At 28.8% G+C, this 20,274-nt stretch overlaps 2 protein-coding genes across 3 annotated transcripts; both read right to left on the bottom strand.

Moving 5' to 3' along the window:
* Window positions 1–150: 150 nt before the first annotated feature.
* On the bottom strand, window positions 151–6,663 carry LOC145184735 (uncharacterized). Of its 2 annotated transcripts, none has more exons than XM_090093987.1 (12): window positions 6,483–6,663; window positions 5,986–6,161; window positions 5,525–5,632; window positions 5,188–5,281; window positions 2,978–3,030; window positions 2,568–2,649; window positions 2,374–2,459; window positions 2,065–2,180; window positions 1,429–1,507; window positions 1,234–1,326; window positions 679–1,010; window positions 151–561 (listed from the first exon to the last, which is right to left on the bottom strand). In XM_090093987.1, the coding sequence occupies exons 1-12, from the start codon at window positions 6,538–6,540 to the stop codon at window positions 276–278; spliced, it is 1,563 nt and encodes a 520-aa protein (XP_089950113.1). In that variant the 5' UTR covers window positions 6,541–6,663; the 3' UTR covers window positions 151–275. The 2 variants fall into 2 exon arrangements, 1 of the variants encoding a protein (XP_089950113.1); XR_016454485.1 differs by having other exon boundaries at window positions 346–561; window positions 1,234–1,322.
* A 1,814-nt stretch (window positions 6,664–8,477) lies between these two features.
* LOC145183947 (uncharacterized) lies at window positions 8,478–15,103 on the bottom strand. The gene is made up of 6 exons (XM_080059451.2): window positions 12,934–15,103; window positions 12,561–12,755; window positions 11,969–12,302; window positions 11,637–11,701; window positions 10,090–10,278; window positions 8,478–9,919 (listed from the first exon to the last, which is right to left on the bottom strand). The coding sequence occupies exons 1-6, from the start codon at window positions 15,049–15,051 to the stop codon at window positions 8,756–8,758; spliced, it is 4,065 nt and encodes a 1,354-aa protein (XP_079915577.2). The 5' UTR covers window positions 15,052–15,103; the 3' UTR covers window positions 8,478–8,755.
* Window positions 15,104–20,274: the final 5,171 nt, after the last annotated feature.

Here is a 20,274-nt window from a genome sequence, read left to right on the forward strand (position 1 = left end):
AAAGTATAATTTAAAAAAATTCGAGCTAAAATATATTAATATTAAAATAGTAAAATATTTTTGATAAAATTCTTAATAAATTGTTTAATATAAAAAATCCATAACTAATTGCAAACAGAAAAAAAAAAAAGAAAAGATAAAGAAATAAAACAATACTAACAAATAATTTATGAATATGATTTAAATGGACCTATTATTCGTTGAGATTTCAAATGAATTTGCTAACAGCCCGAATAACTGCTACAAATAATGCATCAAACAGGAACGCATTGACACTATGTGTTTTTAGAGTCAATCTCTTTGATTTCTAACATTTTAGAGGATTTGGGACGTTGCAACAAAGACTGGGAACTATTAGTACGAGCTGATTCTGGTCGCGAATATGAATGGGTTTTACTTCTATTTCGAACCAATGAGATTTCGCTACCACTTTTCTCCTTGGACCTGGGCGTTAGGTTTTCACCACAAAGGAGTTGGTCCTTTTGGGCTTGAATTGCTTTTTCTTTTTCTCGTTCGTGTCGCTCTTCCTTTAAAATAGCATGGTGGCCTAGCACTAACTCTCTGATAGCGAACGAAAAATAAGAGATAAATTGTCTAACAATCAATTTATGGCTTATCAAAAGTCTTTTTAAAAAAATTTTTATAAATCAATAAACTTATGAGAAAACAATTATTTACTTATAATCGATTTCTCCATCTCCATCGAGGTCAAGCGATTGAACAAGTGAGACTAGTTCATCTTGGCGAAGCGGAACCCCAGATTCTTTGAGACCTGCAACAAACTCGGCAACAGTCAGACTCAAGCTTTTATCTTTATCCAATTTCTTAAAGAAGTCAAATATCCTCATCTGATTTTCTTTTATGTAAACTCTCAATACTTTCATGGGATTCGGTCGCTCTGCAGGCCTCTGCAAGCTCCCACCTAAGCCACCATGGTAAACATTCAAAAGCGGCATTTTACGCTTTATTTTTGCAACGATGTCAACAAACTCTTGTGTTACCTCTATATCCTATAGGATATAACTAAACTTGTTCAGAAAAACAAAATAAAATCTTTTAAAAGATCCATCTTAAATAAAAAATAAAAATAGCCAAAAATAACGCCATTAAAATCTCTGAAAGATCATCTAGACTATCTTTTCATGAGCCGTCTTATTTAACTTGTTTATTTAAAAAAAAAAAAAAAAAAAAAAACCTTTAAAAAATTAAAAAACATAAAACTTGTTCACTCACAGTAAAATCAAGCTCAACAATAGCAGTAACAGTGTTGTTATGCAATGCCTTAATAATTTCATGGGTGCCATGTTGTAAAGGGTTCTGACCTACCTTAAAAGATGGTAAAAATTTTGAAAAGAGTCATGTAAAAAATAGCCCATTTTAAACGAAAATTTAATAAAAAACAAACAAACAATAAAAACAACCTCCTACCTTTAAAACAAGCAATCCTGTGTTAAACATCAATGCTCTACGTAAATGGCACGCACCAGCGTGTGTAATGCGGTTGGAACTAAAAACCGGAAAAAGAATAATAAAATGAATTCATCATCATTAAAGGTTTTAATGTAAATAAATTTTAAATAACAATTAAAAAAAAATTCATTTAAAAAAAATTGAAATCACAAGTTTTCGTAAAGAGTACTTTACTATTTTATTGTAGTATTACAAAACAAGAATATTTATAGTAATATTTATAGTAATATTTATAGTAATATTGCTATAACATCAATCGTACATTTATTGCAATATCAGTTTAATATTGATTATATATTTATATTGGTTCCATAATGTTAAAAGTATACCGTCTTTAATTAATGTTAACATTGATACTAACATTCATATTTGTCGTTTTTATCCCACAAAACCAAATTAACAAAAAAATATTTGAAAGAATAAAACCAGAAATGTTCAATGAAACATTTTTTTTATCTGCTTCTTTTTGAAAATTCTATTTTTTGCATTTTACTTTTACAAAGAGCTGTAATTCAGTACAGTAGAAATTAAGTACAGTAGAAATGTAAGCGAAACGCTTAATATGCTTTTAGTAGGTATGATAAATGAAAATACCTTATGTTGAGATGTTGCAAAAATTTGTTGACTCTTAGAGACTCAGAAAGAACAAATACACCATTATCTGCAAATCCATTCCATGAGATGTCCAACTTCTTTAATCCTGTATTTTCCTAAAAAAATGAAGAAAATTTTGTAAAAACTTTTTTTTGTTTCAAAAAAAATTTATTTCTAAAGTTTATTTTGTTAAAATCTTAAAAAATACAGTCTATAAAAAAACTTCAAATAAAAAAAGAAATTTACTAACTTTAACAATAAATTATAAAAAAATTTTTTCAAAAAAAATTTTTGAGAAATTAAACTGACTTTTAAAGCCAACGCTATTGCACAAGCACCTTTCTGTCGTAGATGGTTCCAACTTAAATCTAGTTCTTCTAATGTCTTATTAACCACTATAAAAAGACTGTAAAACTTATTAAAACACAAACTTTTTGTGCTGAGCTTGTAAATTTTTTGCAAAACATTTTTGAAAATAAAACATAAAGCTTTTAACAAATGACCTAACAAAGGAGCAAAATGGAGGCCGGCTTCTTCTCCAAAAGAGTTGTGACTCAAATTAAGTTGTTTTAAACTTAATCCATACTAAAAATAAAAAAAAAAAATTTTAAGTCAATATTTCATGACAGGTAAAAAATGAAATTTTTTGTTAGCCTTTTGATTGACACTGGCAACTTTAATTCAAATGATTGAGAGTTAGAAGATAACATATTTCATTTACAAAAATGATTTCAGATGATTTGATTTCTCAATGAATTGTGTCATGTTAGAAAGATTGCATAAAACAATATCCAAGTACCATTACTGTATAGTTGTATTGTAAATATTTAATATTAAGCTGTATTGTTTTAGTGGAAATTTCAACTACCAGGTCCACAGCATTTTATTTATTCAATTTACAATTTAGAAATACCAGTTTTAGAGTCTCTGCAAGTATATCAGCGCTGGAAGTTTCCAAGCCATTACCTAAAATAACAACAGGGTCAATCCATTTAAGAAAGTCAACTAACAGAAAAAAATTTTCTGACTTATTCCTGGACACACTTTTTAGAAGCATTTTCATGTTCATAAGGAGCTTGCTTCTGTTTAACCTTTGCTGTTATATAACAAAAGAATTAGAATTCTAACAAAAAAAAAAAAAGAATACTCTGAAGAAAAGAATAAAAAACAGTTTATAAAATTTTTTTAACCAGTCTGTAACAATAACACACCCTTAAATTTATTAACAAAACTTTTATTGCAAAGTCATTTTACATATTTTTAATTTATCATTTTAAATTTTTTATCTTCTGTGTACTTAAAGTAACTACTACAATTCCATGATAGAAGGTGATATTTGGTTAAATTGTTGTCTTTTCTTGGAATATATTTAAATCTTATGTATTTATATATATTTAAACATCTTCCAAACTTTCCTGTATTTTTTCCTCTGTTAAAAGTACATCTAATTACAAAACTTTTTCTTGGTTTTCTGCAGTGACATTATTTGTCATTTGCTACACTTTTGACAAAGTACAGCAAACAACATTTTACAATACTTTGTAGCAAGACTGTCACTTACTTCATTTTGAAATAGTGAAGTGAGTTTTTCATTAAAATTGAAACAATTCTTTTCAACTTAATGTCAAACTATAGGTATGTTATTTAAAAAAGGGTAAACTGTTTATTCCTGGTCAAGGCCACCTTGAAAAAGCCATTGTTCTGCTGGAAGTTAAATCCAGTACCATTTATTTGCCACTCAGATGTAACTGCATTTTGTACAAGAATTTAATCAATGCTCCTCTTTTTTTTTTGTTATAATATTAATGTTAAGTTAATCTCCAACTCCAGAGTTGGAGAAACAAACCCCTGAGCCTCCAACATGCACTCTGGTAACAACTTTTCTTTATCTTTTTTTGGCAAGCATAAACTCTTTTTTGATTTGGAGTGGGAAATTTTTTTAGCTATTTGTTAAAATTGTACAAACATCAAGAAGTCCTTACCATTCCTGAAAACATATATATCATCTTGCAGAACATATTCTACATATATACTTGAATAAAATCACAATAATTTAAGGGCACTGAAGTGGTTGAAAAAATGCAAACTAACAGGTACCCGGGGATAGATAAAACATGTATTTAATAAGAGGTATTTAGTAGTAGTAGTAGTAGTAGTAGTAGTAATACTAGTACTACTACTACTACTAATAATAATATTAATAATTTTCCACTATAAACAATAATGATGGGATTCAATCAATTAATTATTAGGCTTAAAATTCATCTACCTACTTCTCAAATACTTGTCTGTGTCAATATTTGTTTTAAAATTGACATTTCTAAGTGGACTAACTGCTGAGTGTAATTCAAGACTACCTCTTAAATTCCTAGCCTGTATCAATACTTGTTTTCAAATTTACCAAGTGGGTGAATGCCATTCCACTGAATGAACTGAATTTAACTCCAACGTGAACGCCTAATTCTCCATATTTATTTTAGAACAAATGTCAATAACAGCATTACAACAATTTTAATAACAATAAACTAAAAGTAATAAAAATAAAAAATGAAAAATTTGTGAAGAACCCTAAATTTTTAACTCTAAATATTTATTCAATTAAATAATTTATTTTCAATTAAATATTTATTTAATTTTCATTTTTAACTCTAGAATATTCTAGTGAGATTCTAGGGTATAGCTCATCTAATCTAAAATTTTGAATTTCTTTTTTAAATAAAGGAATCATCAAAGGTTACTCTCAGTTAGAAAATGCAATTGTGTTAAAAATGATGACACAGATTCTAAATTATTGAATGGAACAAAGAATAATCCATTTTTTTGCATCCTTATTCAAAATCTTGATCAGCATGAAGTAACTCTTATTTATGAGCAGCATACACTTAGTAAAATCTTAAAGAAGCTCAAAAGTACTGTTTTATATCCATTGAACTGATATACTATGCTATCCATCAAAACTTTGAATGCAGTATTCTAGAGGTCGAATTTTTAAACTTTGTGTGAGGATTGATTAACTTTTAAACTTTAAGTTTTCATGATGTAATGTTAACTCTTTTCATGATGTGATGTTAACTCTTTTCATGATTTAATGTTAATTTTTATGATTGATAAAAATTTTTTTACCTTTTAAAGAAAGTCTTTTTAATGTTTTTGTTTGTCTTAGAATATCACAGATATGCTTTATACCTTGAAAACCAATGTCATTGTCAGAGATATCCTAAAATATGCAATTAATTTAATAAAAAAATTTTTTTTTTAATAATTCAATAAAATGTTCTTCCTTAAAGTTAAATATGTTCTACTGAAATATATATATATATATATATATATATATATATATATATATATATATATATATATATATATATATATATATATATATATATATATATATATGCAATATCTAGCACAAACCTTATGAAGAACAGAATAAAGTTATCTATGAGTTTAAAAAACTCACTAAAGTTGAGATAAAGCTATTATCTCTTAGCAACCTTGATAAACATAGACAACCTTCAGAGCCAAGAGAGTTCTCAGACAAATTTAAGTGTGACACTTGATAATTGCTCTAAAAAAATAATACTAATGGGATGTCAACAAAAAAGTAAATTTATGTTAAAAATATTTTAAATCTAAATTTTCAAGATCATAATATAAGTGATATTTTTGGTTTATTTTAACATTTTACACTAGTAATAGCTTGTTTTAGAGTTATGATTTTATACTAGTAATCATTTGTGAACAGCCCTGGGTATCCTGCAACCTAAATTTAAGATTTCCATACTTAAAAAACAAAACTTTTTCACTGAATGCATGACATAGAAATCATTATAACAAACAAATTTCTCAACTGTTAGATCATTAGCATTTTATTAAGTGGAAGGATAAATAGATGATTAAAATGGGATCATAAAGTTGTACTATTAAAGAAGCACACAATGCTTTGGTTCCCAGTACACCGAGCCCTCTCCGTGACATATTTAATTTACGATTGTTGATATTGCATAAGTAATAAGAGACAGGCACAACACCATACTCTTTGCATGCATCAATATAGCTCTCTTTATTTCTGCAAGGTTGCTTTTTTGATTTGAAATCTAAGTAAATTAAAACAAAATTTACAAATAACGCTAACAGGTTACAAGTCATAAAGAATAAATTTCTTATTTAATTTAGATTTCAAAAATAGTATTTAACTTGCAGAATTTTTAGGTTGATGAATAAGATGGTCTACTTTTTGTTAATGAATAGATAAGTTGTTAGATATGGTATATAATCTCAAAACGGTTTTATTTGAGTTTGTAAAAATAAACAACTGCTTATTTATTTTACTTTATAAAATCAAAATTAAAAAGTAATATCTAGTGTGTGGCCTCCTTCTTCCTACCAAAAGAAACTGAAAGAAAAAAAAAACCTACCCTTAGCTGATTCTTTAATATTGTTTCCAAACGTATTCTCTTTTAAGCTGTCATTCATTTTGAGAGTTTCATATCAACACTGCTAGAACTTTGTGTTGCTTAACTCTTAAATCCATATTCATTATTTTTCATTTGAATAAAATTTTATTTGCTATCATATTGTTATACACAAAATAATTTCGATTAAATATATGTTGTCTAACAACCATATATAAAATAATTTTAACCAAATAAAAAAACTTAAAAACGCTCATTTAATATTAGGTTAGTATATATAGACAATATAATAGAAATAGATACAACTGACTTCTTACAAGCATTCCACAGACCAACACAAAATAAATTTTACCCCATGGCACTTTTTAACTTTATTACATTTCTGAGCTGCTGAATTTGAAGTTCACTTGTGTGTGATTTGTGTCAAGATTTTTTCTCTAGGATTAGAAGATGATTTCACAAAAGTCTAACTTAATTTTTAGAGTAATTATTATTATTATTATTATTATTATTATTATTATTATTATTATTATTATTATTATTATTATTATTATTATTATCATTATCATAAACTTTTTTTTTTATGACTTTCTATGATAATTAAAACTAATACAATCTCAACAAAAATCATGTTTTTATCGCAATGTCCCTGGGTAATGTTCTTCCATTTTTTTGTTCCTAATAAAATCTTCAGAAAAACTCTTCAAATGGCTAATCAAAGTACTTTAATACTCATATTACAACAAACGACATCAAATATTTTAATCAAATTTTAAACTGTGTAAATGTAACATGTTTCAGGGAACTTTAGCAACAAACGCATTTCAATTGTGTATCAAAACACACATAAAACTTAGTTTTGAATTATCAGTAAAACAGTTTCCAATACTCTAATGTCTTCAGATAACAAATAACTTTAGTGTAAAGGCTAGGAGATGATTTTTTTTTGAGACTTTATTTGCTAACCAAGTCATTTAATTTATTCTGTGAGAATTTCTGTAGAATCAATTTTCTATATTACTTTTATACAGCTGTTTATCTGGCATTGCATCTTTTGACTAGATGTCCTCATCTAGGTTATATTTTATTAAAATAGGAACAGGACAACATCACAGTGAACATTTTTTTTGAATTAAAACTTTGAAACTTTGAAAGAGTGTTAGCTAAACGAAAATAGCACTCTATGATATAATATTTAGGTTCTCTCCAAACCATTGGTATTCCAAATGCCATTCCTTTCCTTCTTCCATCTCCCAAACTATATGAGGACCCCTTTTCTTATCATGGTCTGCTAACTTAAACTTAAAATACAAAAAACATAAATTTGTAATAATTTCAATTTTTCTTCTCTGTTTCAGCAAATAAAATCAATTTTCTTTGTTAAAACAGAGAAAGAAAAAAACCACATCTAAAACAAAAGAGGTCAGGATCATTTAAGCATTTTTTTCACTGAGAAGCAATAATTGTTATTTGTGTATATTACTTTCTATCTGAAAACACAGACAAAGCCTGGTGAATAGATTTAAATAGTTATAGAAAACATTCTAATGAATGTTTTATGAAATTTACCAGCATTCTTAGATAATGACCTTACTTTAAAAAGTATTTTGTGTATTTAAATATCCAATGGTTTCCAGACACAACTTGTTAAAGTACTCATTATTTGCAATACTAAAGATTTCAATCTAACATAAAAAGATTTGGGTTTTCAAAATCAGTACTAAAAAATAAATCAGCAATACAAAAAAAACCAGCACTGCAAAAGAAATACTGTAAAACTAATTAGGAACAATTGTAAAAGCACATGGGGCAATTGTTGTTGGTCTGTGTCATTGTTAAATTTCAAATTTGCGCTAACTTTGTTACTATAAATATTGCTGATGCTACTAAAAAACTAGCAGTAAATTACTTTTAAATTTACCGCCTTACTAGATTAAATACTCATACTTGATTGAGCCTTTGCTCAATTGAGTACCATGATACTTGATTGACAAAAGATTTCTTTGCATATATATTTCTAGCTTGCACAAAAAACATACAGAGCAAAAATATTCACCTTTTAAATTTTAGTTTGAATATTAAAAAAGAAACTACAAATAATTTTAATTAAATTTTGACAGTATTTGCTTATTGAGACAGTCAAAATTCTCTATCAAATAATATATAAATAGATTTATATTTAAGCTTTGACTTATCAAGACGATCAAAGTTCTTTCTGTTTAAAAACATTAAAAACTGATTCTTGTGGTCAGCTCAAATTTTACAGTTTCTAAAGCCTAATAAGAGTGATGAACACGTTTCACATTATTTGATGGAGCTTCAGATGAATTGCCCCTTTTCTGTCCGATATTATGAAAACCTTCAATGTTCGTTTCTCTACTGTAACTATTTCCTCCTCTAAAACCATTATAATTATTTCCTCCTCTAAAACCACTTTCCAAACCTCTGGCACTTTGAAAACTACCCTGACTGCTTCCTTGGAAATTGCTTTGATTTTTAGGAGTAAAATTATTACCAAAAGTGTTTTGGTTTAAAACATGGCTGCTACCTCTCTGCATTTTGTATCCACCTCTTTCACTTTGATATCTGTTTTCAAAACTTTGATCACCCTCTGTATATTCTTGAAAACTATAATTATTACTATTTACACCATGATGCCCCCCTCTACCTGCAACACTGGATCTTCCTCTATGCAGATCACCTCTACCTCTACCTCTTTTGCCTCTACCTCCAAAATCATTTCTCTGGAAATTATTGTGTCTATTATCATTTGCACTATAATTCTGGTTTGTATTTTCTCCATTAAAATCCCTCCCAGGATATCCACCCTGTACTTTGGGTGCAAAAAACCGATTAACACGTTCTAAATTTTCTCGGTAATAAATAAATTTTTCTTGAAATAATTTAAGATTACTCGAGACAACCTCATTTTTATCTGTTTCACCAGTAGCAATTTTACTCACTTGCTGCTCCATGTAAGCACGAATACTTGGTTCACAGAGCTCTTTGTCTAATTCTTCAAAACATGACAAAAAGGCTAAACCAAACCCACGAGGAACCATATGACGAGAAACAGCCTTTGGCTGCTGCTTCTGTCCTCCCCCACGATTATTTTTTCCAAAGAACTTATTCTGCTGTATTACTTGCCCACGTTGACCACCATCACTTGGCCCACAAACATCAACATAATGGCGATCTTGAATATTTTTTATATGGGTTGGTATTGAAGCATCTGTCCCAATTCCATGTTTGTCCATTAGACTTATAAGCTCACTTTCTTGGAGATAATCAGGTGGCTTTGTATACTGTTCATCTTTGAGGAAGTTTATAACACCCATTGTTAAACCTTGCAACATGTTTACCGGAGGCATGTAAGATTCATTAAGTTTAAGACCTTTTAACTTCCATGGCATTGCAAACATAAACCCTTTTTCAATGATCTGTAAAACAAAACATTTACAATTAAAAATTTATTTCATTTGAAATAAGAATAATTTTAATCATTTTACTAATATAAACATTTAATAATTGACCCTTTTAACAAATGTAAGTTATCATTATTTAGCACTTACATAGTAAATTATGTCTGTATAAAAATGTAAAAAATTACCTCATGCCAGACGTATTCAAATTGGTATCCGCTTACATCAACTAATATTTTTTTTTCAATGTATTCCATATTGTCATGAAGTGTTCCAATAAAATGACGGGTTACATAATCATAGATACGCCATTCATTTGGTTTAAACTCTTCTCTAGTTGCTGATCTCATGGGAGTAATTGGTGGATGGTCACCGACCTAATTTTATAGAAAAAAAAGCAACAGCAAATCAGTTGTTGTAATTGCAACAGTAATTGTAAATACCTTTTTTATTTATTTATTGCAAGCATTTGTTTTTATTTATTTATTGCATTTATTTATTTATTTGTTTTAATTTATTTATTTGATTTTATATATTTATTGCAAGCATTTGTTACTAATATGTAGAAAGAACAGGTTTACAATAAGAGCAAGGTATAGGTATGCTACTAAAACTAAAATATTCAGGCTAGATCAGTGGCAGATATAGCAGTAATTAACAGACGAAAACTTGATGAAACCAAACATCAAAGTCAAAAAGTATATGTATTATGGAAAGAGTAATATTCAATTTACTTTTTGGTTTTATTTTATTTTAGATAAATTTCATGCTAATGAATTAATCAAGTTATATTTAAGCATTTCAGCATAGAACATCACAAGAGATCATACACCCATTCAATACCAATAGAAGTTCAGTCATCTTTTGGACTCAATGTTAAATAGATTTAATGCTTTTCAAAAATCTATTTATCATTTTTATAGTAAATTCATTAGAAGAATACTCATTAGCTATAATAAAGAAGAACAGCATTAAATAGCGAGGAAAAATATTTGCAACTTTGATCTATATGCATTTGATTATGAGACTGTTATTTCAGAAAAAAAACAAACTCTAAGTCAAATATTTCAATGAGATCCAGGAGGAGTTTCCTGTTATCTTGCAACATAGTAGGATGACTCATTTATGAATAGCCATGTTTTGTTGAAGTGATGCCACTGAAAACTTTTATGACAAACTATTCAAGCTAATTCAGCGTCAAAATTGATTGGTAATTGGAAAAATGTGGAAATGGAAAAATGGATAGTGTTAAATTTTACTTGTTAAAAAATTGCATCACTTAAAAGTTCTCTTGACTCAAAATACTTTACCAGGTATTATTTACTATTAAACTGTAAATCAGAGTAAAATGATCAACGCAATTGTATTCAAAATTTTTCCCGCTATTAGCAAGTGGAAATGAATTAATAGAAGAATTACAAATAAAAACACAATTTTGCCATTTCATAACATTTTTTGTAGAACAATTCTCAGATAATTACCTATACCTATATGCAATAATACAAACCTGGAGGAGTCCTACTCTCAGAAAAAGATTGTTAAGACTATTTCTCTAATTAACATAATTTATAATTACCAAAATAAAAAAAAAAAACAGAAAAAAGAATTGACAACAAACAAGATGGTAGAAATTTACTTTTGCTAATCATATTCAAAGAAGTTAGGTAGTTGTGAGGCTGGTTATAATCTATTCGTTAAACTTACATACATAATACGATATTCAAAAGCAACTTACATCAAACCCTTTTTCAGAAGGGTTCATTCTGCCAGACTCTAGAATATATGCTGCAATTCGACCCCCTTAAATAATTATTAAAACATGAAAACAAAAAATAAATGAACAACAATTTTAATTAAAGTTACTGCTGCATTTGTGATATGCAAAACAGTATCGCAAAAACGACAGGAGTGTTTAGAAGTGCGATAAAACAAATTAAACTTATTTATCAAAAACATCTGATATGCTATCAAAAACACCCTTTTAATGAATTAGTATTTGCAGAACAAAAAAAAAAATCTATTTTTTCTTCTTTTTAAGAAATAGAAAAATGAAAAATATGAACATACAGTTTGGATTATTAATTTGTTCCTCCAAGGCACCCACCAGATCAAAGGATGGAGGATACCGGGTAGTTTCAGTGCGTGGATATGATATATAACCTGATGTATATAAATGTTCAGCTATATTCATTGCTTGTGTTGGGGAAATACCTAATCCTTTAGAGCAAGACTTTAACAATGTTACAGTATTCAAGCCCATTGGCTTATATACAATTTTCTTCTCTTCTTTTACATCTATAACACGTGCAACTGGCGCTCTTTTAATAAGTGACTCCATTTGCTGCAAATACTCAGGATTTTTAACAGTGTCATTTACCCATCTCAAAGTAATATTTTGGCCCTAAATAGATAAAATCATATCATATTAATGTCTGTCTTACAATGTCATAAAACTGCAGCAAAATAAACGGTTTTTAACGTTAAAAAATCTCTCCTAAAGATGTTACTCTTCTTTCACTGTAATACTCATTTAATTATTTTATCTAATCCATTTTAGATTAGCAACCAGCACATCAACTTTACCATTTGCAAATTTAAAGAAAATATTAGGGTCATTAATATGTAAACCTTACTTGTGGAGAAAAGTAAAGAAACCTACCTGGACATTGACTACAACAGATACCACATAAAAAGGTGTTGATCTAAAATTTTGAATCTCTTTATGACGCTGTGCACAAAACCAAAGTGTTGGTGTTTGACAAGGACCGTAACTAATAATTTTTTGATCTCGTAAGTGGAATTTTTCTTTAGCCATGTCCAAAAATGCACGTGTCATTAACCTTGAGAATGCCACCTTAAGTAAAAAAAATTATTAGCTAATTAAGTTAATTAAAATTATAATTATTAAAAATTCTTCTACTAATGTTATTCACTAAATATAAAATAAATACTCTGTTTAATTATACAACACCACGACAAACAGTCTAGTATCACTAAACTTAAAAAAAAAAATTTTTTTTTTTTAAATTTACCCCTATTTTAAGATCAAGTTCCTGTCTTGCATCTACACTCATTGCTGCATACTTATCAGGCCTTACAGGATTTTCATATGCTTGCAAAAGTTCACTTTTTGTAAGTGCAGAAAAACGTGCTCTGTAAACATTATCATAGTGAATCCATTGTTGAGTTAAAGATATGACCTCAAACCCAATATTTTCTCCTTCTCTATCGCAATCTAACCAGAGAAAAAGGTAGTCAGATTCTTGACCTAACTCTTGAAGATGCTCAACAATGTTTAACTTTTTTGTGCTATCAGCAAGTTGTTTTTCTACTGCTGCATCAAACAATTTTGATATATCTCTATCAGGACGGCCAGCAAACCCTAAACCAAATATATGACCAACAACTGATGTCACCATTAACTTGCATTTTTGCTGAGCAGGAGCAAACCACTTTATGAACTCAAAAATTTGATTGGCACGACTTTTTCCTCGTCGTGTTCGAAAGTGTCCCCCGGATAGCTGTTCTGCTATCATTTTGGCAACAGAAGGTTTTTCTGCAACAATAAGTACTTTTGAAAATTGCTCATTTTCAACTGCACGCCTCTCCTTGTTTTGCTCTTGCCGCATTTTTACTTTATCAATCATATCCTGGACAGCTGGAGGAGGATATTGGCCTGCTTTTGCCATCACCTCAACAATTCCAATAGCTTTCCAAATATCATCATTACTGCGTGTAAGGAAAGTAAATGATTCACCAGGCATGCCAGCTCTTCCAGTTCTTCCTATACGATGAACATAATCTTCTGTGCTGTTAGCAAGGTCATAGTTTATAACAGCACTGATGCCTCTCACATCAATACCTCGAGAAGCTAAATCAGTAGCAACCATTACAGGTCTTGAGCCATCACGAAAAGCTGCTAGTGTCCTCTCTCTATAATTCTGATCCCGGTCCCCATGCATAGCAGATGCTGGTATTCCCACTCGATTTAATATGTTAGTCAGAAAATCACAGGTATTTTTTCTTGCCACAAAAATCAAAACTAAATCTCGATTCTTGTAAAATCTGGACTTAATCAATTTTATTAGTTCTTCATCTTTGTCTTCACCTGAATTTAAAAAAATGATATGTTGCTGAATACTTTCATTTGCTTGTAAACCAGTTTCAACACCACCAAGACGAATATGAACTGGTTGATATAAAAAGTCATTTGCTAATCGACGTACTTCCTCTGGCCAAGTTGCAGAAAACATCAAGGTTTGCCTTTTACGAGGTAAACAGCGTATAATTGTACGTATCTGTGGTTCAAAACCCATATCTAGCATTCTGTCAGCTTCATCTAAAACTAGATAAAAAACTGATGACAAATTAACTTGATTGGACTCCAGAAAGTCATTTAATCTGCCTGGTGTAGCTACTAAAACAGATATTCCAGAATTAATTGCTTGTAACTGGTCACGTTTTGGTGCACCACCATAAGCGCATGCACTGTAATAGCCAGCAACACTTCCAAACTTTTCAGCTTCTACTTGGATCTGTGTTGCTAATTCTCTTGTTGGAGCTAAAACTAATACAGAAATACTACCTTGAGATCTTCTATTATTTATTTTCATATAAGCTGGTAACAAAAATGCTAATGTTTTTCCTGAGCCAGTTTTTGCTATTGACACAACATCACGATCACACATTGCAATTGGCCATGTTTGAGCTTGTATAGGAGTAGGAGCCTGATAACCAGAATTGTAAAGAGCATTTAACTGGACAGGCATCAAACCTTTAAAGTCTTCAAATCGTTGATATGGATCAGGAATTTCTCCTCCAAATGTATCCCAAGCAGTCAATCCATGACTTTTACGGTAAGGATTCAAATCCACTACATCATTAAAATTTAGTTTTCCATGATCAATAGAGTCTTGATAAGCTTTTGAAGAGCTTGTCTCTGCAAACTTTTTTACTGCTGCACCCATATCACCAAATTCCTTTAATGCAGTACTCGCATTTCTTTGGGTTTCAAGAAGTTCTGGAAAAAGGTTTCGCTGTTGGTTATTAATTTCATTTGCATACTGTTGATTATTTTGTTCTAAATATCTTTGGGAGTGATGTGGTCTGGAAAAAAGCTGTTGATTCAGTTGGCGCTGATAAGAATCCATACTTTTTTTTTTTTTATTGAATATTTATTTACTTCAATTAATCAATGAGAACACAAGTTAGACTATTTATAATTGGAAAAAGTATAAGATAAACTGTATTTAAAAATAAATAACTTGGGAAAGGTAAAAAAACTTTTTCAAAAAATCAAGATGTGTTTTGCTATTTAAAAAGTAAAAACTCAATAGTGCTGGCTTTGCTGTTAGTTTAAGAAGATACTAGCAGACCAATAAACAAAATAAAATAAAAGGAGTGTAATGTAGAAATCAAAATACAAAACTTTTCTTATAAATGAAATAGTATAAGTATTTTTAATTTTGTAAATTTAAATACTAATTGAAATAATTGAGTAATAATCAAACCATTCAATATAAAAATAAATCATATTTATTTTTAAAACTTGAAATTCCAGATGTTTTAATTAAATTAAGCTAGATTAATTCTTAGATCTAATTTCCAATCAATAAACTCCATTCGAGTGGTTCAGTAACACTTCGCAACAGGTAGAAACAGGCAGACATATTGCAATAATATTTTATACCACCGATAATGCGAGTGATATTCTTAAAATCATCCCGTCTCAGTCAAAATTCAAATAAGTGTATATTTGAATGTGAGTGACTTATTTTTATTTATTTTTTTTTACCGTACGTATGTTATAAACCTCATTTTGTATTCACGAGCTCTTAAATTTACGGGTGAAATTGCCATTAACTTTACGGGCGAAATTGCCATTAACAACACGAAATAGTTTAACGGTAAGTCTATAAGGTTTAATGAAAAAAACAAGCGGCGGACAAAGAACTGTGGATAAGGTTATATATAACCTTATCCACATATATCTATATATATATATAGAAGCGATGTTCTTTAAAATAACAATAAGTGGTTTTTCCAGATTAGATGCTATTTTCCAGGATAAATGATATTTTCCAACATCTTTTTTGTCTTAATTGGTGATAAGAACATTTCGTTTTTGATGACATGAAAAAAGTGAATACAAAAAACATCGGCAAAAATCTTAACGTTTTATTTAAAAAATACAAATAAGCAATTAGTTAACTCTTTCGAATTCTTTCTGCGGACTTCGCGCATGTATATTTGGGCCGATATGATAATATAATCAGCTATTCCACTATTTTTGTGAAAATTATCAGGTAAAAGAATATAAAACTAAAAAGATACTTATGAATGGAGCACCAACGACGTTTATCAAATATTTCAATCAGAAATACCTCATTTTTCTACTGGTAAATCTAAGCAAATTTAAGACCATATATTTTTTAAGCCTGCTGTTTAGTAACGTTTGTGTCAACAATTTAAAAATAGTGATGTTCTTCACATTGCATAAAAATGCAAGCGTTACTTTATTCTCACAACTTTTTGCCAGCAACTTTACGAAACAGCTTTGTTAAAAGATTCTTTGCGAAACGATGAAAATTTTTTAAATATTTAGTCACTAAAAATGAATCGTGTCCGTGCACGAAAAAAAGTTGTTTGTTAAAATCGTTTAAACGAAACAAACGATGAAAAAGAAATCAGCTAGTATCTGGTCGAGGGGGAGGGGGGGGGGGTTGATAAGGAGTATGAATAAGATATGCGAATGAATGAAAATAGGTCTCTTAAAAAGATCTTTTAAATAGACAAAAGCATTTGCCCAATGATTAAAAAAATGCATCCCGTTATTCTTTTTTCTTAATTTTTAAATCTTTAACGGCCTATGAAGATTACAAAAAGAATTTAAGCGGTACTCAAGGTTTAGTTCATTTTTTTAAGGTTTTAAATCATCTGAGAAAATCAATGACCATTTTTTTGGTTTAAGTCATTTGTGAAATTTAATAATCTTTTTTATAAAACAGGTAAAAATTGAGCTTTTTAAAAAGCGGAGTCAAAAATTGACAAATTTGATCTGATGGTCATTTTTAAAATCAATGCTTAGTCACTAAAAATCTGAAACTTTTTTGGAATTTCATATGGTATGGTATTAGTTAATGATGATGTTAGTTGATGATGATGATGTTAGTTGATGATGGATGATTAAGAGGAATAGGAGGAGCTATAAAGAGAAGAGTAACGGAAAGGATTTTCCGTTAGAAAGGCTTTTACTACTGATTGAATGTCAACTTATGAGAAATAAAAGCGAAGTAAACGTTTACCCGATTACCACTGCAGATGTTTTAAGATGTCTTCGATATGAGTTGGGTAATCTCGTCAGAAAAAACAGCTCGAAATCTTTCTTCTCACTTTTTAGGTCATTCGAAACAGAGACAAAAAATAAAACTGAGACAAAAGTTTTATTTGGAGATTTAGGCCATTAAAATAATTATTTCAGATAATCTGATTATTTTAAGGTGGTTCACCTATAAAAAAAAGGCACAAAGTTCAAAAAAAATTGTTTTTCTATGTTGGATGATTTTTGTACAAAATTTATTCAGCTTTCTTATTGTGAAAAAAAAAAGTTTAAAATATATTTTAGTTTTTTTGTTATTAAACAAAATCTTGTACTATGTATTTTTAAAACGCATAGCAACGCACATAGCAACATACTGGCAACCAAAAAAATATTTATATCATCCTATCCTTAACTCATTTAAATTATATTTTTTGAAATATGAACGCTCAAAAGCGAATGGGATCACGATTGCGCAGTATTGTACAGTCATAAAAGTACGAAGACCCCAATTCATGGTAGAAATAAATTGACTGAGTCTGCTATAAACAGTATGCAAAATTATTATGATCTTGCCATAAGAAAAAATTTAAGTAATGTCTATGCTATGAAAAAAGCAGTTTTTGCTATTCTTTTTCACTCAACGGAGTTTCCGGATCAAAACTTTAGACATTCATTTTGCCCACGGTCTGAAAACACATGGTGTAAATGGCAATATGATAAAATCAAAGGAACTTCTTTCTATAAAAACAAAATATCACTATTAAAGTGGATTCATGATATAATTAAGCCTATATTCTTTGATTTATCTGCTGATACCTTGTTGTTAAAATGTCTCCATGGGGAAACTCAAAATGCTAATGAATGTCTTAATTCATTAGTGTGGCAAAAGTGTCCAAAATCAGTTTTTGTTACCAGAGAGGTTTTTGAAATGGCAGTATACTCTGCAGTCTTACATTTTAATGATGGAAGAAATGGTATTAGAGAAGTTTTATCATCATTTGGATGTGATGGTTTTGTAACAGCCGCTAAAACTCAGAAACAAGATATTCTTCGAATAACACGTATGGAACACAAATCTCGTCAACCTGTTAAAGAGCGTAGGAAAACTTTAAGAACAATAAAAAAAAGGGTATCTTGATATTGAAAACCAAAAGGAACAACTGGGGTATGAAGCTGGGGGTTTTTTGATGCGTTTGTTCAACTTGTAATTGTCTAAAACTATAAAAATAAAACTTTAAAACTTGATTTACTTGATTTTTAGATTTTACAATTTTTCAGAAGTTCAAAACATTGTAATTTTAGTTAAGCACCTGCTTTTGACTTGAAATTTTCACAGTTTGTTCATAATAGTTAAGAGATTCATTTATGCCATGGATTTATAATCCTGATAATGGGAAATATTATTTTTATGCAATGTAACACGCAATAATGTTGATATTTAGTGCAATCTTTAAAAAAAATAATAATATCATCACACAGGAGCATGTATTTTTAAAAACCATGGCACAAATGAAAGAAAGGTAGTTTAAAACCAGTATGTAAATTTTTGGCACTATCTGATGTAAACATTTTTAGTTGTCCTGTGATAAAATTTTCATTTTTTTACACTAAAGTGTACAAAAAAGTATGGATAATCGAGGCAAATTACTTTCAGCTTTTTTTTTCAATTCTTCAATTTTTATTTTATTATATAAAAAAAAATTATCTTCGTAGAGCTTATTTTTATCAAAAAATTTTTTTTATAGGTGAACCACCTTAATGTGAAAAAATGTAGAATGACAATTAACTAGATATGGTCAGAAAAAGTGTAAAGAATGTCACAATTTTTTAGTTTTAAATAATGCTTGTGAACTGAGAGTACTGGTTACATAATAACGCATAAGTTCACTCGAGGTAGTATTCTCAACCCTAGGCACACTTTAAAATCCTCTACTTCAGTTATTAATTGGCGATAAAGACATTATTCTTAATTTCCAATTGGAAACAATACTTAAGTATTGTTTTATGAAAGCAAGGTCATTCGGAAGGACCCATGATAGGATAATTCAACTATAGACAAAGGATTCATCAATAATTATTTCATAAATAAGAAACAAGAAACGCTCTATAAACTTTTTGAATGATGTCGTTTTCTCATGATGAGTAAACGCTGGTAGCATTTTGAGTTTAAAATTTTACCTTTTGCTGTGTCTTATGCAATATGCTGATGTTTACGTTCTGTCTATCTTGAATTTTTTTAAGATTTCTTTGGTAATTCTTTTAGGTTGGTACTGCAAGAAACTTTAAAATTTTTCTTTTGTTCTCCGAAATTTTTAAAGAAATTTTCTTTTTATACGTGCATTGTGTGTGCATATACATTGTCTGTGCGTATATATTGTGTGTACATGTGCAATTACAAGACTTCTTAAGCAGTGTTCGGACATATCGTTGAACTTATTTTCTAAACATCATTATATTTATTTTTTTAAACATGTCATTAAAATTTATTTTTTTAAACATGTCATTAAAATTTATTTTTTTAAACATGTCATTAAAATTTATTTTTTTAAACATATTAAAACTTATTTTTTAAACATATTAAAATTTATTTTTTAAACATATCGTTAAAATTTCTAATAAGTAAAGTGATTTTTTTAACCAATAAATTTAAAGTAAAATGATTTTTTTAACCAATAAATTTAAAGTAAAGTGATTTTTTTAACCAATAAATTTAAAGTAAAATGATTTTTTTAACCAATAAATTTAAAGTAAAGTGATTTTTTTAACCAATAAATTAATAAATTTTTTTTTTGTGTAACAATAAAAATTATTTTTTGTTTGCATATTAAAATTTTTTTGGTATAGTAAATACTCTTCATTCTCGTAAACAAAGCCGGTTTCCGGTTGCGAAGCCGGTGAGATGCTTTTTTAATTGTGCTGTGCAAAGGTTTTTCTTTCTTTTTTTCTTTTCTTCGTACGACTAAACTATATCTCTAGTTAATGTGAGGAGGGAGAAATTAATGTGAAAAGCAAAAACTATAAAAGCTCATAAAAAAAAAGTGTCTTTCAGTTA

This window comes from Hydra viridissima, unplaced genomic scaffold, assembly GCF_058129835.1.
Source record: "Hydra viridissima isolate aposymbiotic clone 2 unplaced genomic scaffold, HvirCarnegie_v1 scaffold_7, whole genome shotgun sequence".
Classification (NCBI taxonomy): domain Eukaryota; kingdom Metazoa; phylum Cnidaria; class Hydrozoa; order Anthoathecata; family Hydridae; genus Hydra; species Hydra viridissima.

What these genes read in the sequence shown, in the direction of transcription:
- LOC145183947 (XM_080059451.2), bottom strand. Translation starts at nt 15,051, where the DNA reads ATGGATTCTTATCAGCGCCAACTGAATCAACAGCTTTTTTCCAGACCA. An exon ending in CTGTTGTAGTCAATGTCCAG is followed by an intron (nt 12,303 to 12,560) that starts GTAGGTTTCTTT and finishes TTATCTATTTAG; the next exon opens with GGCCAAAATATTACTTTGAG. An exon ending in ACAAATTAATAATCCAAACT is followed by an intron (nt 11,702 to 11,968) that starts GTATGTTCATAT and finishes TAATTATTTAAG; the next exon opens with GGGGTCGAATTGCAGCATAT.
- LOC145184735 (XM_090093987.1), bottom strand. Translation starts at nt 6,540, where the DNA reads ATGAATGACAGCTTAAAAGAGAATACGTTTGGAAACAATATTAAAGAA. An exon ending in TTGCAACATCTCAACATAAG is followed by an intron (nt 1,508 to 2,064) that starts GTATTTTCATTT and finishes TCCGGTTTTTAG; the next exon opens with TTCCAACCGCATTACACACG. An exon ending in GATGGAGAAATCGATTATAA is followed by an intron (nt 562 to 678) that starts GTAAATAATTGT and finishes GTTCGCTATCAG; the next exon opens with AGAGTTAGTGCTAGGCCACC.